This window comes from Serinus canaria, chromosome 18 (genome assembly GCF_022539315.1).
Source record: "Serinus canaria isolate serCan28SL12 chromosome 18, serCan2020, whole genome shotgun sequence".
Taxonomy (NCBI): domain Eukaryota; kingdom Metazoa; phylum Chordata; class Aves; order Passeriformes; family Fringillidae; genus Serinus; species Serinus canaria.
In genome coordinates, this window is record NC_066331.1 from 3322878 (window position 1) to 3346967 (window position 24090).

At 40.7% G+C, this 24090-nt stretch overlaps 1 protein-coding gene across 11 annotated transcripts in view; it reads left to right on the plus strand.

Moving 5' to 3' along the window:
* The window catches only part of BPTF (bromodomain PHD finger transcription factor), a 52508-nt gene extending 30378 nt beyond the window's left edge, over positions 1-22130 (plus strand). For 4 of the 11 annotated variants that reach the window (XM_018918885.3, XM_050981323.1, XM_050981325.1 and 1 more), the window contains 19 exons: positions 75-199; positions 392-520; positions 824-974; positions 1748-1871; positions 3267-3519; positions 3965-4126; positions 5090-5238; positions 5526-5649; positions 6196-6419; positions 7541-7763; positions 7994-8298; positions 9517-9599; positions 11406-11631; positions 12046-12389; positions 15555-15728; positions 16622-16814; positions 17715-17799; positions 19534-19720; positions 21224-22130. In XM_018918885.3, coding sequence (XP_018774430.3) covers positions 75-199; positions 392-520; positions 824-974; positions 1748-1871; positions 3267-3519; positions 3965-4126; positions 5090-5238; positions 5526-5649; positions 6196-6419; positions 7541-7763; positions 7994-8298; positions 9517-9599; positions 11406-11631; positions 12046-12389; positions 15555-15728; positions 16622-16814; positions 17715-17799; positions 19534-19720; positions 21224-21260 — 3298 coding nt within the window. In that variant the 3' untranslated portion in view covers positions 21261-22130. The other 7 variants (XM_018918886.3, XM_018918894.3, XM_050981322.1 and 4 more) reach the window with 7 other exon arrangements.
* Positions 22131-24090: the final 1960 nt, after the last annotated feature.

Here is a 24090-nt window from a genome sequence, read left to right on the forward strand (position 1 = left end):
GAAATACTTTGTTCTATTGGTTTGGTTGGGTATTTTAAATTTATTTTAAAATATAATTTATATTCTGTTGTTAGGTACCGACTCCAAACAGTCAAATCATTGGCTGGAGTGAGCCTGATGTTGAGGTTATTGTGGGCATGTCTCAAGTGGGATGATATGGCAGCAAAAGCTCCCCCTGGGGGAGGAACCACAAGGACAGGTATTGTTATTTTCATTTCTGGTTTTCATTTGCTCAGCTGTAAATTCTCAGTGTTACACTCCCTCAAAGCATTTCTATAAAGGCTCGCTGTCAGTTGTGCCATTTGAATTTTGTTTGCTGTTTCTTTGCCTTGAGTCCATTGGGTTGATTGGAGATTTAGCTTTATTTGTTTCTGTTATTAATTTGTTGCAGAAACAACTGAAACTGAAATTACAACAACAGAAATAATCAAGCGGAGAGATGTTGGTCCATATGGGATCCGCTCAGAGTACTGTATAAGAAAAGTCATTTGTCCCATCGGTGTACCAGAGGCTCCAAAAGGTTTGTTTGTTTATTTGCTTGTTTAGACATTCCCCCCCACCCCCCCTGTAATCTAGAGAAATTAAGGTAACTGGATCTTTATGCTAATTCAGCCCATCAAGGGAGCAAATGCAGCTTGGCCAAGAACTCTTAATTTACCTATGGGAAACAAATGCTGCATTTAACAAGTGGATATGATTTATCTGAAGCTGAAAGGTCTTCCTGTTTATAAAATGGGACAGAAAACATGGCTAAATCTTGGTTTACAGTTCAGTTTCGTTTTACAGTATAGCTTAATGAGTGTGTTTTGACTGCTCTCTAAAGAAACTCCAACACCCCAGAGGAAGGGACTGCGATCAAGTGCCCTCAGGCCAAAAAGGCCAGAAACACCCAAGCAAACTGGCCCTGTTATAATGGAAACTTGGGTCGCAGAGGAGGAGTTGGAACTCTGGGAGATCAGGGCATTTGCTGAAAGGTAAAGTGAGCTTTTAAAGAAAGTAGTTTTCATTTGTGTGATTGTTAAATAAAAGTTCTAGAGAACACAACCTTGGTCACTGTGATCACTAGAAACACAGCTGTGTCGTTTTCACCGGGCCTTTTGATACTGATAGTCAAGCTTAAAGTTACAAAGCTAAACTATTTGCTGGTACCAAAATTAAAGTATGCAGATATTTCAGATTTATTTGAACTAATATTATATTAATTTTTCCATGCTTATGAGCTAACTACTGTTAAATGCTAAAATGTTATTACTGTAATGCATCAAAAGGCTGTAGGCTGCTTTTGGCATGACTCTGTACAGTATTTGTTAAATACTTCTATAATCCAAAGAAAATGACTATGTACAAGTAAATTGAGCCTGAAAATAGTCAAGTCATAAGATGCATATTTTCAGTATCATGTGCTTACAGTTGGAACAACATTTTTGAGTCTCTTGGAAAGAACAATTTTAAATGTATGTTATTACGTGGGTTCCTTGCAGTCTCAGATGTAATTATAAATTCCAGTTTTGATTAATAGTTTCCTGTAAGATGTTGCAGTATTTTAGCATCAGGATATTTCAGGGATGTTGCATGCAATTTCAGTAGTTTATTTCTAAATATTTTTAAAGCTGTGACCAGTTTTTCAGTGATCTTCTGTTTAGATGGTTGCTCATACAAGAGCAGTTAAACTGAATAAAACAAAATGCAGTTTGATGATTGGATTTTATGTGGTGCTCTAACTTCCTTTTGGTTGTGTCTTTGGCAGGGTGGAGAAGGAAAAGGCACAGGCAGTTGAACAACAGGCTAAGGTTAGTGAACAGAAGAAGGCAGAGGAGTTCAAGGCCCAATTGGAGGCTCAGCTAAAACACCAACGTTTGGCTGCCCAGCAGGTGGGGAGCTGTTGGTCGTCCCAGCAGTCAGCAACTGCACTGCTCACCACATGCACCATAGCCTGGGAAATGAAGTTAGCCCTTGCTTACACCATTGCTCAAATAGCTCCAACTGCAGTTGAGGCCATCCAACAATGCTGCTGCTACTGTATACATCTGTTATTTTGAAACAGGCTTAATGCAGAGGTTTCTTCTGGATTGCCTGTTTTTCACCCACGTCATTTATAACACTTTAGAAAGGTTTAGTTTGTTATTGTTTTAAAGAAGGCTGGGAAGCACCCATCTCCAGGTAAGCTTCTCAGTGTTCTGTGTGGGATGGAAAGCTGCCTTGGAGTACAGCTGGCTTGGAGTACAGCTGCATTTCATGCTTCACTCAAATTGAATCTTTTGATTTTATTCTATTGTACGTTTTCTGAGTTAAGCCTATTAGTAATTTTATTTAAATATATGTAGATATGTATATATATTTATATTTAAATGTATGCAACTAAAATTAGGAAATCTGATGCCATGTTGGTGTTTCACATACATTATTAAGAACTGTGCTTTTACTCCACATATTCCTTCTTCATTTCATCTGCCCTGACAAAAACCCATTAGTAGTAAACGAGTGCTTCTGATTTGTGGGCATTACTGCAAAATAGTGCTGGAATTTAATTAGATAAATACAGATATAATTCCAGTAACATGGGAAAAAATGTTAGTTTAGTTGGCATTTTAGAAGAGCCTGCTGATACATCCCTTCACTAAGGGGCTCTCTAGATTAAATATGCTTTTTCAACAGTTACAGCACAGAAGGTCACTGGGTAAGGTAAGGGATTTTAAACCAAATTTTTTTAAGCAGGCTGAAAACTGGATTTAAATTTAAAATAATAGTTTTAAAAATTGCATTCTCAGTGGTGAAACAGAATGATACAGTCTGGTTTTTTCTGTAACTGGCAGGATTTCAGTGCAGGAAGCTCTAAATTTAGGAACGCTAATAGTAAACTCTGTGTTGATGATAATGTACCAATTACTGACATAGATGCATGTACATGGTCAAAGCCAAATATAGATGGTTATTTTTTAAAGTTTTTTAAATCTTTCTGATTAATCTGAGATAAATTAATATGTTGTGCAGGTTTTTTTAACTAAAATGTGCAGTGAAATTAACATAAGGCAAGGATTTAAAAGTTGTTATAAAGGGAAAATTCTGGCTGTGTATTCTAAGCAGATTTGTAGTTCTGGAGATCAAGGAGCCCATTCTTCAATGCTCTGCATTTGAACTAAAATCCTGATTTGAGCTAAAATCCTACCAGAGGCCTTTATCTCTTAATAGTGGGTAGAGACAATGTTGATGTTGTAAAATCAGAAAATACTAATTACCTCTTTATTCCATTTTCTTTTTCTGGCTAGAAACGGCTGGAGCAGCAGAAGCAGATCCCTGCAGGAGGTGTGGTCCCTGCAGCCACCACAGCCAGCAGCACTGCAACCACAGTCTCCACACCCCAGAAAGTCATGGTGGGCCCTCTGACAGGCCCTGTCCCCACGGGAACCAAAGTAGTGCTCACCACTAAAGTGGGGTCTCCAGCTACAGTAACATTCCAACAGAACAAGAATTTCCATCAAACTTTTGCTACTTGGGTTAAGCAAGGCCAGTCTTCAACAGGTAAGGAATCATTTGTCATGGAAGGAACATTGCTGGAGTTCATCCTGTGTGTGCATCACATCCTATACACACATCACATCTTCTCCAGACATGCAGCATTATTACATTTCTGGTTATCTTTGTTCTCAGTTCTTGCTATGCCAGAAGGACATTTCTGGGATTATACCTGTCTAGTTTTTCCTTGTTCTGACTTCTACTAGGAAGACTCATTTCTGACCTGTCTCATTAATTACTGACAGTTTTTGTACCAGTATCATTCATGAAAGTATTCTATGATATAACATGCTATTTCCAATAAAGAACCTTAACCAAAGAAAGCATGACACATTAAAAAAAAAAAAAAATTTAAAGTAATCCTGTAGTTTGCTGTTTCATGCTTGAAAAACAGTCATTTCATTGACTAATGATTCTGCTCTAAACCTGCCTGTTCTGTGTGCCTCAATAGCCACTAGCACAGCTGCCACCTCAGCCACAACCATTGCCAGCACAGGGCAGACCTTCCAGCTCTCAGGCAGCCCAGTAACGATGGCAGGGAAAGTGATAACTAAGCTGCCACTCCCTGCAAACAGCAAGATTGTTGCCGTCAATGTGCCATCAACTCAAGGAGGTAGGGCAAAGGGAACTGAATAAAAACTGTATTCCAGCTTGCTGTTTCATTCTCCTTTGACACTATTTTCCCAGTGAATTAAACTGTGACGTGAAGGGGGAAATATATATATTATATATGTAAAAAAATACAGGTTTCTACAGCTTTGTTCCCCCTTTGTTGCATATTTGTGTCTGTAAGGGGAAAAATGCAAGTTTTTTTGCCTATAAATTATTCTGCAGTTCATAGCACAAAATTAGGAGCTTTATTTTGAACAATGTGGAATAAAGCATGCTTTTTTTTTTTTTTGGTTATCTAAATCACCAAAGAAACTTTCTTCACAAAAGTATTAATGCCTACAGCTGCTCTTCACTGATGAGCAGGAGTTTGGCTCCAGACTAAGATTAGCATTTTTGATTCATGCCTCAAGAAGAGGACTTAATTTTTTTGAGATTTGTGAATGTATATTGAGCAGAAAAATTCAATTCTGTCTCCATTATATTTAGCATCTAAGCACATCATGAAGGCTGCAGATTTTGTATTAAAATTTCATAGGTGCCAGGAGAAGCATTGCCCATTTTCTTCAGCAGCACAGTGTTGTAGGTGAAAGGTGTTTAAACTGCTCTCCTACATTTGAAATTAATCAGATTATAGAGTTAATGGTTGTATAACACTAATTTGTGGCACTCTGTCAATGCAAGGACTTTTTTGCAGTTACCATCAAACTGATCTTTGTGAAGATTCACACTTTCCTTAATCTTTTCTAAAATATCTGTTTCTTAACTTAAAAGTAGTCGGACTATGGACAAAGTATAATGCTGCTTCTTTTTACAATATGACAAAGGCTTTCCCAAGAAATGTTGAAAGGCTCAAAGGTATTCTAGAAACCTGGAGACTTGTGTTCTAAATGCCATCCTGGAGTTGCATTTACTTCTCTTGCTGGCCATTATGTCATTAATGAATTCTCAATTTTTCTTTAATTAGGTGTGGTTCAAGTTCAGCAAAAGGTATTGGGTATCATTCCATCAACTACAGGTGCAAGTCAAACCTTTACTTCATTCCAGCCAAGGACAGCAACTGTAACCATTAGGCCAAACACCACAGGGACGTTAGGAACGACAAGCACTTCACAAGTAAGATGTTTTTCTCAATGTTATTTAACTCAAAAAAATGTAAGTGTGTATGTTATTTAACTCAAGAAAATGTAAGTGTGTAGACTTTTAAGTTATTGGCAGATATTAAATTGCTTTTCAATGGTTTTGGCTCATCTCAGCAATGGCGTGTATGGATCCTTTAGTCCAAAGAGGAGCAACAGTTCCCTTCAGTTGGGAAAATTAAAAGACAGGTGGAAAACCATTCAGGGCATATTCCAGGGGCTTTTTCCTCCAGCTGACAGGGGTCTCCTCTCTGGTGTGCACAGGTGGTGCAGGGGACGCCGCTGCGCCCCGGGATGACGGTGATCCGGACCCCGCTGCAGCAGTCCACCCTTGGCAAGGCCATCATTCGAACACCTGTAGTGGTGCAACAAGGTATTCTGCCAGCCAGTAGGTTCACTTTAATATTTCAATTCCCAGTGTGAAATCCATGGTTGGTTTCTTCATGAATTCCTTGTGTGTCATTGTGTCCCAATGCAAAAATCCCCCATACTAATGCCTTTTTCAGCTTTTGGATGTGTTTGTTGGAGGCTCTGTCAATGTTATTCATCATTGACACTAGGAAATGTAGTACTTAATTTTAAGTCCATTCATTTGGGGAAAATAAGCCAAAAAAATCCCACACAGTTGAAAAACCCTAAAAACATAGAGTAATTGTGCATTGAGAAAGCCTTTTTTAATATGTTTTTTCTTAAAGAGAAAAAACAGTGGTTTTGAAGTTCTCCATTTGCGTGCAACCTTAAAGTAGGAAACATCTTGCAGACATTTTTCCATCACACAAATGGTTTGTAAAGAAAATTTGTGTGCAAACTGCAGTGTTTGCTTCACCTGTCTGATCACCATCACACCCCATTGCAATTTGTGACTTGGAGGTTTGCTGTGTTTACAGTTAAAAAGCTGAAAATATGTTTCTTAGCTCAAATTCTTTTCTTACAGGTCAGACACAGCAAGTGGTGACTCAAATAATCAGGGGTCAGCCTGTCTCAACAGCAGTTTCTAGTACCAGCACAGCTTCTTCCAGCACTGGGCAGAAAACCATCACAAGTTCTGGGACAGCCCCTCAACAAGTTCAGCCACAGACCCCAGCACCGCCCCCTCGGCCTCAGCAGGGCCAGGTGAAGCTGACAATGGCCCAGCTCACCCAGCTCACACAGGGACAGGTAAAGCACTGGACAGCCCTGGGTGTGGAAGTGTGCTAACCCATCCTGCCTTTGCATTTCAGCCCTTAAATTCATGTGTCTGGCTTCATTTAGGATGAGCACTGGCATAATTACAGACTGAAAGCAGCTTAAATAGTAAATAAATATAATAAATAGCAAATACAAAGTAAGTAGTTTTAATAGTAAAGTTTTAACTCTGGCTTCCTGTTGTACTTCCCAGTAAGGTAACTGGCATCAGGGGTGCTCAGCAGCATGGAAAAAAAAATTTTAATAGCAGTAAGGGACATAATTTTTCTGTATGGTCTGTTTTGTAGACATTCAGATCATAATTTTGATGACTTGTCTTTTGATTTGATGTGAAGATCCAGTTTTTGTTCATGCTGTCCAAAATCTCAGAGAAAAGGCTGCAGTATCTGTGAGCAGAGGAGCAAAAGTTCTTACAGCCTCTACTCAGATCATGAAGGTCTGTTGGCAAAAAATAAGTTGAGAGTCGTTTTTTGGGTAAAAATAAATGTCTGTGATTTACCACAACATCTGTTCTTCAAACTATAAATAATTCATATAAATGATTGCAATGTACAGACTGCTCATTGCCAGATAAGGTTTTTTTGTAGGTGGAACAAGACTGGGAGTTTAAGCTGAAGGGGAGAGTAGAGTTATATTAGATACTGGGAGGAAATTCTTCCCTCTGAGGGTGAGGAGGCCCTGGCACAGTTTGCCCAGAGCAGCTGTGGCTGCCCCATCTCTGGAAGTGTCCAAGGCCAGGCTGGATGGGGCTTAGAGCAACCTGGGATAGTGGAAGGTGTGGGTGGAATTGGGTGAGTTTTAAGGCCCCTCCCATCATAAACAATTCTGTGAGTTTCTACACCAAAGACTCAGAGTTGTGTTGTGTTCTGTGGGCTCACAAAATGTGTCACTCCAACCCAGTCATCTCTTGGTGATAGAATAGTTGAAAGAGGCCTTGAGTATTTTGTCATCTTAGATGCTGGTGTTAGATCTTAGAAGTATGGTATGTGATAAAAACACTGAATTCTGAAATCCAAACCCCTAATTGTTCTGATTTTCAGCAAAGTCTATCTAAGAATTACATCACTAATACATCAATATTAACTTTTTTTTAGGGTGGCAGTCAAGGCTTAACTGTGGTAATTCAGGGACAAGGTCAAACTACTGGTCAGTTACAATTAATCCCTCAGGGTGTGACTGTAATACCTGGTCCAGGACAGCAGCTTATGCAAGCAGCTATGCCAAATGGTACAATTCAGAGATTTCTGTTCACCCCACTACCAGCAGCTGCTACTACAGCTAGCACAACTACAACAACCGTTTCTACTTCCACCTCGGGTAAGCACTGTTCTGTTCAGCTGAAGAAAAGCTTCCATTTCAATTGCATGGGAGTATTTATGCAGCTGGAGGTTGTCTGTTACTGCAGTAAATGTCATGGGAGTGCATTGCAGAGTCTGTTGAGTTCCTGCACAGAGCTTTGCAGTATTTCCAGAGGGTTTGGGTTATCAAGGCTCTCAGCAGTGCCATTGCAGTTAATGGACTCCTGGTTTGTGTTTGTGTGTTCACAGCTGCAGGGGAAGCCAAGCCGGCTTTGCAGGCGCCTCCAGCACCGGCTGTGCCTGCGGGGCAGGGGCAGCCCCAGGGCCAGCCCACGGTCCAGCCCGTGGGGACTCAGCCCCAGGGCACCCAGCCCGAGGCCCAGAGCCAGCCCGAGGCTCCCGGGGACTCCACGGCCCCTCCCGAAGCTCAGCCCTCCAAGTCTCCGGCTCAGTCTCCAGCCCAGGCTCCGGGGCTCTCTCCAGCGCCGGGCCCGATGCAGCCCCTGCCTGTGGGGCTGGCTCCAGGCCAGGCCCAGGCTCAGCATCCAGCTCAGGTGCAGACTCCAACTCTGATGTGGCCCCACACTCCCATACAAATTCCAGCTCGGCTGCAGCAATCACAGCCTCAGGTTCAGACCTCAGGCACAGCCCTTGCAAGTACTCAAAGTTTAAATCAGGTTCCCGTGCAGTGCCCAGCTCATCCTCAGCTGCCACTTCAGCAGCCTCCAACAAGTGTAATTGCAGTGCCTCAGCTCCAGCAGCAAGTGGAAGTGCTGTCTCAGCTGCAGCCCCGTGTTGTGGCTCAGATCCGAGCCCAGGAGGGCAGTGTGCCCCACATCCAGCTTCAGTCACCCCTTGAGGTCCAGCCCAGTAGGCCAGTGCAGGCTCAGCAGATGGCCAGCGTGGTGGCAGTGCAAGCAGCTAGGGTGCAGGAGCAGCTGCACCGAGTTTAGCAGCTCAGGGAGCAGCAGCAGAAGAAAAAGCAGCAACAGATAGAAATTAAACGTGAGCACACCCTTCAGGCTTCTAATCAAAGTGACATTATCCAGAAACAGGTAAAGTTAATGGAAGGAAATTAACACTTAATGAATGAAAGAATCTAATTTCAAATGCCTGTTCTTGTTAACAATGTTAATACATTTGATAGGCAGTTAATTTGATTCTTTCAAAGATAGTGCTCGATTGCTATTGGCAATTTAATGACATGTTCCAAGTTAATTCAGCACATCAAGTCACTTGTACCATGTTTGCTTTCTTCTGCCACCTTGATTCAGTTTACCATTAGCTGCCGGGACAAATCCATCTCTATTCTCAATTCAGGAAAGATAGGTCAGATGTAGGAGAGCTGATGGACAGAACACACCTGCAGTACTTTCATTACCTGAAAACTGAGGTTCCAAAGAGGTATCTGAAATGTGACACTGTTGGATGGCTGCGGGACTTAAAAATATATACTGGATGATTACCACTTTTCAAAGAAAACAACCAGTCACTGAGGAAATACAGTCAATTTACATTTAGTTCCTGGGTTCAAACTTGACATAAGCAAAATATCCTGTTCTGGGGGTGGTGGTGTTCTTTCTCAATTTCTTTTTGAATTTTCAAATAATTGTTTTAAACAAGCACGGGTCCCCTGATAAAATCAGCTTTATTTTGTCACTCAGTGAAATAAATGACACTTTAACTTAGGAAATGTCCTGGTTCTCCCCATAATACTGTGAAATATTGGCTAAGTTTTCATCTTTTATTTTGGATTCTGTATCATCCTACAGGTGGTTATGAAGCAGAATGCTGTCATAGAACATTTGAAACAGAAGAAGACACTGACTCCAGCTGAAAGGGAAGAAAATCAGAGGTGAATGTGCATCACAGTGCATTTTTAGATATCAAATTTTTCATTTATTACATCTTTTAATGGTATCATAATGAAATGCTGGTTTGTAAAAATCTGCCTAAAGAAGTGTTTCAATGTAAAATTGGTTAGAGTAACACTTAAATGTAGCTTTCATAATGATTCTCATTTCATGTTGTATAAGCTCAATTTTATTTTGATAATATATTTTAAATAATGTTAAGTATTGTTTGAAGCTGGCCAGTTTTTAAACTCAAGTAAAGAAGCACAGAATAGAGAATTAATGCTTCTGCTGCAAAAAAAAAAAGCCTGGATTTTGTTTGTCCTTTATCATAGCCATGTGTTTCCATTCTTGTCCCTGCACATCCCACTCTACATAAGGAGCTGAAGAGTTGGAAGACAGATTGACAAACTGAGAGATTTTGTGCTTGAAGCTGTTAAACAGAAATTTGGAGTGTTTGTCATTTGTCTTGGGATTATTTTGACTCCTTTTCACACATGCAGTTGCTCCAATTAGATAATCACAAGTGTGTGTCAGATACTAAGAAAAAGAAGAGTATGTTCTATAAAATTTTGATCATCAAATCACAGCTCAGTTGATTACAACACCATCCCTGGGTGCCACTCCTTTACTGTTCACAGTTGCATAAAGAGAAAGATATATTGGATATGCTCTTCATTTCATGGTGTCAGATAACCAAATAGGTGTTTCGACTGACAAAAGCCCAATTTAAGAGAAAGATGAAAAAAATAGTTTTAACTAGTGTGGTTTGTGGTGCAGCTGCTTTTCCATCTCACTGATTTATTCTTCTTCAGAAATACAATATGGGGATCTTTAGTCTGTGAAAAAAAACCAGACAAAACCAAGTAGATACTGGGCAGGTATAAAGAGCAAGCTAAACAAAATTGTGTGACCCTACAGATATTTATCTACATATTCCAGTTGTCATCAAAATCCAGCTGTCTATCAAAGGACAAAATATCTGAGACCCCAGAGTTGCCAGCAGCTGCTTGTCCTGGCCATTGCTATTCTGCTGTTTCCTCTCAGCTCAGTGGGAGTTGTTTTTCATGGTCACTCTGGCAACAAGAAGCATTTGGTTTTCTAATGGTTTTGGAAAAGAATGGGGAAGGGAAAAGTAAATTCAGAAGAACCAAAATACATTCATTTTCTATTTGAAATATAAAGCAAATTAATGAAAGGTGCAAAATAAGTGAGCAGGAAAATAGATTTATAGTTGAAGGTACAACAAGCAGATGAAAAACTCATCTTGAGCTGTCATTAGTGGAAAAATGGGGAACTGTTTATAGTGAATTCTATACAGTGCAAAGTGTTTGTCAGTCCTTATGCCAAAGCACAAAATCTTGGTAGCATTTCATGGTCACTGGAGCATAGAAATGTCTGTTTTTGAAGAAGTTACAGGCTTCCAACTCACTTTCATCCTGCATCAGAATAAAATCAAGCTCTTTCTAACAAATTGACGAAACTGAATTGAGCAAAAATCTCTCTCATCCTACTAAAGCCAAAGCTTTGTTGGGAATCAGATGGGGGAGGGGAGGAACAATTAGTACTCAGATCATTTAAGTGAAATTGGGATTGGCCCTCTTGAGCCTAACAAGGGACTTGATCTCTCCCAGCTGTGCTCTAGTAAATAAGCAGGAGTGGAAGCGCTGGGTGTTGCTAAATTTACCTTGTACATCTTAGGAAATACAATAATGAGCTTGCAGTGACTGGAGAATTGATTCTGCATTGTCAACTGGGAATAAACAGGCAGGTCAGCACAATGTCCTTTTCCTTTATTCCTTCCCCAGAATGATTGTGTGCAACCAAGTGATGAAATATATTCTGGATAAGATAGACAAAGAAGAAAAACAGGCAGCTAAGAAACGGAAGCGAGAAGAGAGTGTGGAGCAGAAGCGGAGCAAACAGAACGCGACCAAGCTCTCAGCTCTGCTTTTCAAGCATAAAGAGCAGCTGAAAGCTGAAATACTGAAAAAAAGAGCCCTTCTGGACAAAGATCTGCAGATTGAAGTGCAGGTAAGGACAGAGTCTCAAAGGCTAAATTGATGTTAAGTTGGGGAGAGTATGTCTGTGTTAATCTTTCTGTTTACTTGGTGAGATTTTAAGGAAATTTACAGGAAGAAGCTGTGGTTGGGGATCTCTGCAAAGCTGCTCATATGTCCTTTGAGGGCTTCTTGGTTTTCTTCTGGACTGAAATTACCTTCTTTCATGAAACAGCTTCTGATAAGTTACAGCCAGTGGGCCATTGCAGCCCAGGAATGTCATCCCTTAATATTATGTGAATTGAGGGTTCAGAACATGAAAAAAGGCATATTTAAATGGATTTGTTTTCTTTTGGTTAAGCTTGGGGATTTCTGCCTAGATTTTAACCCTGTCTTGCAATAATCATATGAAGCGCCTCCCTCTATTTATTCATTTAATACACTTCAGGAGGAGCTAAAGAAAGACTTGACTAAAATTAAGAAAGAAAAAGAAAGAGCCCAGGCAGCAGCTGCTGCAGCAGCAGCCGCAGCCGCTGCAGCCGCCGCCGCTGCCCCGCCACCACCGCCACCACCGCCACCAGCACCGCCACAGCTGCCAGCAGCCAGTGTCACCTCCTCCTCCTCCACCACTGTCCCCGTGCCAGTCTCCTCCCAGAAGAGGAAACGAGAGGAGGAGAAAGATTCCTCGGCTTCCAAGTCCAAGAAAAAGAAAATGATTTCTACTACCTCAAAGGAAACGAAGAAGGACACAAAGCTTTACTGCATCTGTAAAACGCCTTACGACGAGTCCAAGTGAGTAGCGATGCCACAGCCCCTCCTGCATGTCCTCAGCTTTAGGGTTAGTGTCAGCTCTTAGTGCCAGGTAGTGCTAGAAGTGGAGCTAGTGGCAGGTTATTGCAGGGATCACTGAGGTGCAGAGAATAAAGTCTCTGTTTCCACTAGCAGTTCCAAATATTAACATACAGATTGATACTGTTACTGTGCGTGGTTTATATTTTACTCGTTTGCATGTCTCCATTGTGTGACCTTCCTGTCTCACATGCACATACTCCTTTCTTTTTTTCCCTCCGCTCTGTTACTCTTTCTTTTGCCGTTTTGCCTCTGCCTCAGAAGCAAGTGACAATTTGGTTTGAGCAATTTCTTCTGAAGAAGTAGCTGATGTTCTTCAGAAATAGCTTTGGTACCGTCTTCCAATAAATGACTTTTTTTTGTAAGGCAGTACCAGTAAAGGGGGCTCCGAGTCACTGGACTGCAGTTCACTTTGGACAATGTTTCAGGGAGAAATGGTTTCCATGTGTTATTATTTGTATGCTAGGGTTGATAAAAATGAATATTCAAGCATTTGACAAAGTGAAAACTGCAGTTCTCTGTAGTTTGATTCTGACTGTGAATGAGGAAAGGTATTTCTGCTTTGTACAGTGCTTGTGGAGAAATGGTGTGAGTGCTGGAGTGGAGAATCCAGTGGATTCCAGGGGATAGTGTTACATGTTGCTGCTTAAGCTAGAGGTGACTAACAGCAGTAGTTAGTAATGGTTTTCTCCCATCTGAGAGCTGTGTAGAGATGTATGTATGATAAATTTGATTTCAGACCAATTCCAAGTGTCAATACCCAAAAGTAAGAACTGGTACCATTTGATTGTACTTAAAGGGCTGATAACAGGGAAACCATAGATCTGGAGTGGTGCATTCACTCCATGGGTCATGGATCTTTGTTCCAAGGTTAGGGCCAGGACTAGGGGACCTCTTGAGGTTCCTTCTAGCCTTGTTTGGGTTTTAATTATGTCTTTTAACAAAGTTGAGATATTTGAGGTTTTTTCACCTTGTTTTGGAGTAGCTCTGACCATTGCACTATGACTTCAGTGTGGGAAATGGGGCTGCTCCTTGAACTGCCAGTGCTGAAGGAAGAGCAGAATGATGCTCTGGCTGTTATGTCACTGTCACCTCTGAGAGATGTCCCCAGCCTCCCTTAACTTTGTGTCAGGTTTTCTGTCATCCAGTGTACTTAGGAGGGACCCTGTTCTCTGATTGTGGTACCAGAGGTTTGTGTGTTACTGCATCTGGACTTAGTGAGTGAGCAAAGGGATTTGTTTGTCAGACTTTGTGGTCATAGAGTGAATGGCTTGAATTGAGAACTGTGCTTCAGTGCACTGCATAAAACTTCAAGAAAAAGAAATGTTAATAACTCATTAGTATCCTTAGCAATATGATTGAGCTCTGCTGCTTTGCTTTTTGTGAATTTTAAATTTGATGTTCCTACAAATGATGTCTGTACTGTTGAAGTACAGAATCCTTCCGCTGCTTGGAAAGGAATCAGTCAAGTTTTAAAACAGTTTTCTGAGAATTTTTTTTAAAAATTTTTTCATGTATATGTAGGATCATCCTCTTTGTGCTGGTGTCTCTTTTCTACTTCAGAAAAGATGGTTGTGCTACTTGAAAAGCCAAGTGGCTTTTTGTGATATTTTATGAATACCCTGTGTATTTTCTTTGTTTTAGTAAAACCTTTTAAGTGCTGTATATTTTATTGCAAATCTCTTATGTTTTGTTCTCATTCATGATACTCCAGGATTATAGGGATTTGCTGATACTGTTTTCAAGGATGGTCAGTAAGGATATCTTTCTAAGATTCCTACTGAGATTCCAACTTATTTGTTAAATCATAATGTGGCACCTGCTCCACATTCCAGTGGCAAGGTTTAGCATCTACACCTGGATGCAAATGTGCTCCCACATCACCAGGAGCAGCCACAGCCCCTCTTGGGAAGGGGATGCAGGCTGAGCTGCTGATAGTTGTCAGAATCTATCTCTAGCCGTTCTCTATGGAAATTGGGTTGTGTGATATTTATTTTATGATTTGCCTGACTGAAAAACAAGAGAAAAGGCAGGATCTGAGTGTCCAGGATGTGTGCAGAGGCCCAGGAAATCAGAGATGCTTCCTCTGGAACATGGGGTAGCTACTGCCCTGTTGGTGCTGTGGTGTCCCCAGGGTGTTGCCTGCAGGCTGTCAGGGTGGCAGGAATTCCTACAGCAGCACCTGGCAGGGGGTTGAGGTCTCCAAAATCCAGGAGGATGGAGGTTCTGAGTCCGCTTGCTTTTGCTTAGGCAGAGAGAACGATGTGAGCGTCGCCCATCTGGTTGTCACTGGTCATAGGTGTGTTCTGAGAGATCCATACACGAGTTACAAACATCCTGGCATAATATTTTACACTTTTGTCACGTCATTCTGTGCAAGGTCCCATCCCCATGATTCTGTCCCTGGTTCCCTTCACTTTGTGTCATACCATACCTGGGTCTGTCACACAGCTGTGTCTGAGAGGAGACATTATTCACTCAAAATCCCACTTTGTCACAGTGTTAAGTAGTTTATTACGAGCTTTTCAGTGCAGACCCCCCCAAAAAAGAAACCACCAAGATTTGAAATTGACACCCATTTTCTTTGGTATCATGTTACACCAAGACGTACCTACACACTGCTGGTTGCATGTTCTTGTAGTGTACTCGTAACTCCTAGTTGGTGTTTGCGCTTTGCTTTTGTTTTTTAAATTAACTGAGACCTACATTTTCAAACCTTAAGGAAATGTTTCAGTGGCTTTTGAGCTGCAATTTTGAAAATGTAAACCTTTTCCTTTGGCCTTGTCTTTTTGTGCCTTTGACAGTTTTTCACACACGCGTTGAAGTCAGTAGATTTTTAGCCCATAGCTTTGTCAAAGTCTGGTTACATATTAATATGTACATATTAATACATGTGCATTTTGATGAATTGTCAAATTAAAATTGACCCAAGTGACCTTACTGCCAGTCTAGCTGCAGCATGAGTCGTTAGTTTGTAAGGAATAGGGAGCAGGGAAGCTGAGACAGAAAGTAGCCCAGCATCAAGTGCATCAGAGAGAAATGCAGGGAAAAGTGCCATGCCATTTGAAATGACAATTACATTGTCATTTTCATTGTGAACACTTTTAGGTTCTATATTGGCTGTGATCTTTGTACTAACTGGTATCATGGAGAATGTGTTGGAATCACAGAAAAGGAGGCTAAGAAAATGGATGTGTACATCTGTAATGAGTGTAAACGGGCACAAGAGGGCAGCAGTGAGGAGTTGTACTGTATCTGCAGAACACCTTATGATGAGTCGCAGTGAGTTCGGATAAGAACCTCTTATTCCATGTCTAGGTAGCAAAACTGCTCTGACTGTGCTTTCCTGTTCCTTGCAAAGAGTAAAAAACGAGTTATTCTGCATATATTGTATTCATTCGTAATACAAATTGCTTTCCAGTGATTGTCTCCCCCTCCCAAATGTTTCTGTTCAGTAAATGTTTAGGAAAAGTCAAGTCCCTCAGGGCAGTCAAAATGTATTGTGGTTTTTATTTTTAACAACAAACTACTAAAACACCATGTACTTTAAATTGGGATTTATTTTCTTTTTTTATTTTATTTTCTTTAATGGGGGATAATTAGAAAGACTAAAAGACAAATGCTCTATTTAGTGGATTTTTTTGTGCTTTAATCTGATCTGGCTGGAGAATATAATTTTAGTGTGGGGGGGTATATGGTTGGTATATGATCATATATGTGTGAATTATATACATCTTTTACTGTGAGGCTTTGTGTCATAGAATGCTCCCTTTGTATTCAGTTACAAGGCTGAAGCTTCCATATGAGAAGTGCTTGTATGGAGTGAAACAAGCCCTAGTTGTAGTCCAGTTTGTGCAAAATGCATCTTGAATTGGTTTGGAGACTGGCTGGGTGAGGCTTCTGGCTTTACACTGTTCCTTTCATCTCTAAAGCAGAGGAATTCTTTTTGAAACCTTTATTTCTAGAAAGTATAAAATCTAGGGATGTGTTTTGAAATGGTCTGTAAATACAAAAGCAGTGGGAGTAGAATTTGTCACTCTGAAATCTGACATTACCTGTTGTCTTTAATCATGCCGAGTATCTGCTTGTGTGCAGGGGATGGCAGGTTTCTGTGGTTAAATGTGAGCTGGACCTGAGCTAGATGAAGGCTCTGACACTTGGTTTGGCTCTTGCAGATTTTACATTGGCTGTGACCGATGTCAGAACTGGTACCACGGGCGCTGCGTGGGCATCCTGCAGAGCGAGGCCGATCTCATCGATGAGTACGTGTGTCCCCAGTGCCAGTCCACAGAGGATGCCATGACTGTGCTCAGCCCACTCACAGATAAGGACTATGAAGGCTTGAGGAGGGTCCTGCGCTCCTTGCAGGTGAGGACAAGGGTGGCAGCACCAGGGAGTGTGACAGACCCAGTGAGTCTGGGGGGAAGGGGGGATTTCTCCTTGTCAGCTCTGAGATTTGAGGGAATAGCAAAGCTGTGCCAGCTGCAAACCTGCTTGGTGTTACTGTGCTGAGGAGTATTTACAGTAATTAGAGAATGACTGCTCCTGGGTGGGTGAAACTGAACAATCCCTTCAGTGAAAGGCTTTTAAAGGAAGCAGGTTTAGAATCCCAAAGGGCAGAGTGGGAGCCCAACTGCACAGGGTGCAGTGTTCTGTTCTCAGATCAGTGTGCTGTGGGTTGTGATCCACACTCCCTTACTTTATTGAGTGTTGCCAGATTTCAGGAGTGTTCTCACAGGGGAACATTAGCAGCATGTAAATGATGGAATCCTCATAATAAGAATGATGTATACATTGTCTGATATTTCTGGTTTGTCTGTCACTCCCAAATAGGCTTTTCTGCTACAACTATAAGGAATTTTAAAGAATTCTGGTAAAATTCTTAAAATTATGATAACAGAAATCCTGTAAGTAATATTTTGCCTTGTCCTGTATTTTACAAACATTTATAAAAGTGTATTAATTTCAGGGTACTTGAAAGCACTCTCAGTAAATTCATTCCACACTTTTCCATGCAGCCTGTTCAGCACAGTATCCTGTTATGTCTGAATTTCAGTTTCCTGTTTTGAAGCCCAGCTACTGGGTCACTGACATTTAAAACTTTACCCAATCATCAGATGAGAACTGGTTCCTTTTCATATAATGCAGCACTTCTTCCTGAAATTCAACTCCAGACCCCAACAGATAAAAGGATGAAAATATTTACCTATCAGTAGTGCCTAATTTAACTTAATTGTATGTTTTCATTCTCTCCTGTTTCCTTGCCAGGCTCACAAGATGGCATGGCCATTCCTAGAACCAGTGGATCCCAACGATGCCCCAGATTATTATGGTGTCATCAAAGAACCAATGGGTGAGTGTTGGTGAGAGCAGCCTGAGTGGGTTTAGGCTTTGGAATAGCAAGTTATTCATTTAATAATAATTAATTTCCTGCCATATTTTGCAAAGTACACAAGGTTAGGAGGTGAAACACTGTGATTCTCACTGGTACATTCAGAAGTTCACCAGGGCTGTTTTATCTACTCTTAGGCTGATTCCTTCACCCTAAATGCTGCCAGTCTCACAGATCACGTGGAAGTCAGTGCAGCAATAGGAGAGAATTCATGGGTTTAAATTTCTGTATTCAAAGAGGACTGGTTTTTTCTGTCTGTAATGAGCTGCTCCTCCAAAGGTTGGGATGTGTAATCCAGAGACTGAGGAGGAGGTGATGCTATGAAGTGTGACATGCACCTTGAGTTCAAAATTATCTTCATCTGACTTGATAGTAAAGTAAATTTTGTATTATGTGTAACTTGTCTTTAAAGCTACAGGGAAAAAAGGATTCAGATGTTGGGAATGTGGGCAGAGTGGAAGGGGAGATGCTGCAGCTTTCCAGTGCTTTACTCTGATCTTCTTAGAGCTCACCAGTTAAACCTGGATAAGCACTTGCATGTGAAACCTCCTGGGAAAATCTACCTCCTGACAGAAGTGGTGTTGGGAATGTTATTCTTTTCCTCAGGTTGAGGAATTGAACCAATACCTTTCCAGATCTCTAAATGAGAGCCAGTGTGTCATTTGAGATTTTTCACCTACCCCTTACTCATCCTAGGAATAGGAATGTTCAGTTTAGTATCTTGGCAAAATGTTTTGGTATTTTGACTGTGAATAATATTTTGTTTAGGAATTGTGTCCTTTTCCTTTTCTAAAGTTTTGGACTGTGCTTTTATGACAATGCTGAACAGCTCTTACTCCATGATGGATGGGTTAAAGTTTATAAGGAAAGCTCAAATAACAGTATTATTGCTGGAGCAAACAAAAGTGCATTTAGCCCTTTCTGACTTAAGTAGGAGGAGAATATATTGGTAATGCAAGTAAATCTGAGAAAAATACACCAGGTAATCCAGACCCATCTGCAGTTGTTTGCACACCTTCTGGCATCACTGGTATTTCAAAATAAGCACCTCAAGGCATTTTCCAGGGGCAGATAGTTGTTTTTCTGGCTAAAAGTGCCACTAGACATTTACTCAGCTATATTTATGTTTGACAGGTTTTGTTCCTCTCCCCGTTTTTAATTGATATTTGCATTAGAATGGGACAATTACTACTCACATCACCATTTCTGTCTCCTTAACGTGTCTGGTCAGTAAGGATGAGAGCTCTGTCATTTTGCATGACCCTTCACTTGAAATCTTTCATCTGTGCCATGTGTAATGTGCACATGCTCATTCAACTCATTCAATTGATAGCTCATTTAAAACAAAGCAGGAATTCAAAAAATAATCACTAGGTGATGGCTGTTAAATGTACAAAGTACCTGGATTCTGATTGTCTGACCTTTTCCCTTCATTTCTTCAGAAAAAGTGGGAGCTCCTTGCAAAGGTTGTCCCTGGTCATGGTGATTCTTGCATTTTACTGGATTTACCTGCACACAACATATTCATGCCTAAGGGTCTCTTCTGAGGGAGACCTGCTGCTGTCACCAGTGACCACCAGAATTCCTGGGAAAGCCTCTAATCTGGATAATGCCTTGTTTCCCACAGTCTTGACAATGTAGATTTCTGTTTAACTTGAAAGTCTCTCATTTAAAAAATCTTTGGTTTCTTTCAAGACCTTGCTACCATGGAAGAAAGAATCCTGAAGCGTTACTACAAAAAGGTCACGGAGTTTGTGGCAGACATGACCAAAATTTTTGATAACTGCCGTTACTACAATCCCAGTGACTCCCCTTTCTACCAGTGTGCAGAAGTTCTCGAGTCTTTCTTTGTACAGAAACTAAAAGGATTTAAGGCAAGCAGGTAAGCTGGGATGTTCCTAACCACAGGTGTTGTGTTGGCCCCTGAAATCTCCTTTCTAAGCCTGTCTTGTATTTGTTCAGGGATTTGCTGCTCCATGCGCTTTCCTGGAAAATGTGGTCAAAATTAAGGCTTAAATATGATTTCATGAAGGTTACTTTGGAATGTTTATTTAAAGGAGCTGTTAAAAATTTGGGTGGTATCATGCATTTGCAAAGTTTGAGTGATACTTCAACTCATTGCTGCAGAAAACTGAATAATTTCTGAACAGGGCAAATGCTGTGCCTGAGTTGTGCTGATGTTCTACTGTGCAGTAAACACTTCTCGTGCTAATAGCAGACAATCCTGCTGTGAAGTTTATAATCCAGTAAAAGAAATTAAAATACTTCAGTGTTACTCCTTCTCTCATCTTTTTATAATTTACCACCTTTGAAACAGGGGAGTAAGTCAGGTTTAAAGTAGAGTATGGAAAGTGAAACAAAATTCAAAATTTACCTTTCAAAATTATACTTCTAATTTTTTTTTCCTGAAGAAGGGCTTATACAGAGTATTTCCCTTACATAGACATTCCTGAAAAAGAATATGCATTTTTCTTTCCAGTTCAATACTGTAATAATGATTTTTGTCAGGTAGTTTTCAACCCATGTTTGTGTCACTGCCATTAGCTGGGTCCCCAGCACTCCCTGTGCTTGCACACTGATTTCACTGCTGCACTTTTTTTGTTCTTGTTTTTCATTTATACCATCCATCTTCTTTCTTTTCTTGCAGATTGTGAAATCTTTAGTCTGAACTTTTTAACTGGAATCAGAACTGGATGTTGGGGTCACTTTCTTTTATTGTACAATCCAATGACATTAAACTGCCCTAAAAATCCAGATCATTTGTCTAAAAAGTAAATGTTGTTTCTGTTGCCAGCAGTCACACTGGTGAACATAATTGTATTAACAAAAAAAAGTGGTTCCGTTCCTCAAATACTGTATTGAGAAAAATGAAAAATTCGTCATGGAAACCTTGTAGTTTATTGTTTTAGTTTAAGTCACTAATAAAACTGTGAATGTCAAAGAGGAGTTTTGCTGAACTCTGCTTAGAAAAATGTGATTTTAACATGCCTGTTCAGTTTTTTTTTCTATTAAGTTAATCCAAAGACTCATTCAATAAATTTAAGCAAAGTAGACCTTATTATAAATATTAAAAACTAAAAATGTCTTTTTTCTTTCCTTTTGATGGACTACTATTATGTAAATATGTGAGTAAAAACTGATTTCAGGCATTTTGGAATATCCCAGTAACACACTGCATTTTCCAAGTACTGAAATATTTGTATTCTGCAGGAGAAATGGGCTTAAAATTCAGAGTGGGGATAATTTTTTCTGAATTGGAAAAAATAAATGAAAGCATCATGGTGGTAATTCCCTTATTGTGATTTATTTTTGGCTACACCTTGCAGCAGTTGTGTTCTCCAAACTGAAGGGTGCTTAATTCTTCACTTTCTTCTGTATTCTGCAGGTCCCATAACAACAAACTGCAGTCTACAGCTTCTTAGAGTTCAGCGTGTTAACCAAACACACGAGCAAGGATCTGGTCTGACAATTTTTAATTAAGGAGCCAGATGTTTTTAGTCAGGTTATCCTGACAAGACTCGATGTAAACTGCGTTTTTATTGGTCACAACAGTCAAATTATATTCTTGGCTTATTTTGTCCAAAGGACAAAGAAATAAAAATCAGCAGCACCACTTTCTTGTCAAGATCAAATTGTTGTACTATTGTGGCAGAAGCAGGAAAACTTTGTTTTGTTGAAGGAGAGAGAGAAAGAGAGCAAGAAAAAAGATACAGTAAATGGGGTCCCGTGTAACTCCATGGAAATGCCACGTCTGTTCTTCAGTGAAGAAGCTGGTTTAAAGTCCACACAGAAAACTTTGACTGTATTTATTTATTGTTGCAAAAAAGACGCTTTTTTATTGCTGCCCTCATTTGTCAGCTAATTATTTTTTCTTATAAAATCCAGCCCTGGTTCCATGTAATCCATTCTGTATCTTAACATGATTCCTGTAGGTAAAAGTACAAGAAGACCTCTAGATGTCTTTTCTTTCTATGAAAGGAGCTGCTATGTACACATGTGCACACACACAGGACTGGGAATCAACAAGGAGTTTATCATTCATGGTAGATAAAAACAAGCTTGCATAAAATTTGGGCTGAGTGGTCATGGACTACAGACTCTGTTGCCTTGAATATAACAAACAGTACAATTTGTCATTTACTCTGCACCAGACTGAACTGAGTAAAATCTATTTGAAGGTATCTTGTTTGTAAACATTTGTCAGATTCTAATTTTTTTTCTTTTGTATTAAAATTCAAAATATGGATGTATATGAAACAAAATAAATGGAGATCATTGTTCTCCCCACAGCAGTAGGTGTGTTTGAGTGTGTGCTGCCATGTGTGTGAGACACTTCGGGGATCTGTGCAGGAGTGCAGGGATTGCCAGGAGCAGGGGTGGGAATGGCCAAGGAGTGGGACCCTTCCCCAGCAGACATTCCCACAGGGGAAGGACTGTCCAGCTGGGCCAGGGCAGGAGCTGTTTGTGACTCCAGCCCTGACTGTGCAGCTGGGCCAGGGCAGGAGCTGTTTGTGACTCCAGCCCTGACTGTGCAGCTGGGCCAGGGCAGGAGCTGTTGGTGACTCCAGCCCTGACTGTGCAGCTGGGCCAGGGTAGGAGCTGTTGGTGACTCCAGCCCTGACTGTGCAGCTGGGACAGGGCAGGAGCTGTTGGTGACTCCAGCCCTGACTGTCCAGCTGGGCCAGGGCAGGAGCTGTTGGTGATCCAGCCCTGACTGTGCAGCTGGGCCAGGGCAGGAGCTGTTGGTGACTCCATCCCTGACTGTCCAGCTGGGACAGGGTAGGAGCTGTTGGTGACTCCAGCCCTGACTGTCCAGCTGGGCCAGGGCAGGAGCTGTTGGTGAGGTGTTCCTGAGGTGTTCCTGCCCACTGGAGCTCAGTGACCTTTGCTAGGTGCTCTGGGAATGTGGAGTACCATCTGTAATTGTGTCTCCTTGGGGGCTCCTGCCCTGAGGGGTGAACTGGAGCCCAAGAAGATGCAAATTGCAGATGAGGAGGCTTTTCTTTCCCTGTGTGTGACTGACTTGCTCTGGTACCTGTCTGTAGTTCCCAGCCGTGGTTTCTCTGCAGCTCCTCACCCACCTGACCAGCTTTTGCACTAACTCACAGTCAGCTTCTGTTCTACAGTGGTCTGGGATTTACCTGATTTATGGATAAGCTCCTTTTGGGTTTAACCTCACACCTTGCTATGCAAGAACCTCCTCTGTTATTTTTCTTAAAAAAGATATTGCTACTGACCACCCTTTCTTACACTTCCAGCTCAGGTGTTCAGGTTCTTCTGGGGGGATTTTATCTACTAAAAACCCGTGTGTTTTTGTACATACAAATGTTGTCTTTTAACCAATCTGTGAAAATTACTAATTGTTCAGTGTGGAAACAATAATCCATTGATGCTTCTGAAAGTCAAAGAAGAGTAGTTGCATTTAGGTTATGTTGTCCTTTGACGTTTTAAAAAAATGCTGCATATTGTAAGCATTGTGTTTTAATGGGACAAGGAAAAATCTCACCTTTAGCAGCACTAGGAGATATCCTGCATCTCATCCCAACTTCTCAGCATTTCTGTACTATTTATTCATACCTAAATCCATATTGCCATGGTTTAAACCTTTCCTACCTGTAGGCAATAGATTGCTGTTTTGAAAAAATTGTGGCAAACTGAAGAGTACTTTTTTGTACCTTTTAGGACACATCATCCTAGACAAATAAAGTAATGTGTTTGACATGGATTTGGTGGTGTTTCTAATGAAACATTGATAATGTGCTTGGATATAGGTCTTGGCTTTGCCAGATCATGTGTAACTGTGAATCAGGTTAATTAGGGAAGAAAATCCATCCATGCAATTCACTGCTGCTGATGAATCACCCAACCCAAACCATGCTGTGATTCCATGAAAGCCTGCTTCAGTGGGTTCAGTTGCCATTGGGCAGGTCAAGGTACTTCTCTGGATTTACTAGTGGTGATGTTTTATGGCTAAATGGTGTTACAGAAAATAAATCACTTGTAATTAATCCCCACCTGCCATCAAGCATAAAACTCATAAGATTTGTGATCTCTGCTCAGTTCTTGTCTTCTTTGTATTTTATAAATTATTGCAACAGTTGTTTTGAAATGGTCATATGTTGTAAGATACTGATAATATGAGCTGTGCCAGCTTGATTTTCCTTTTCTGTCTCCTCCAATTTGAAGGAATTATCCTCAATCTCAATTTAGTTCCTGCAGAAATTAATGGAGATTTAAAGTACAGTAAGAAGT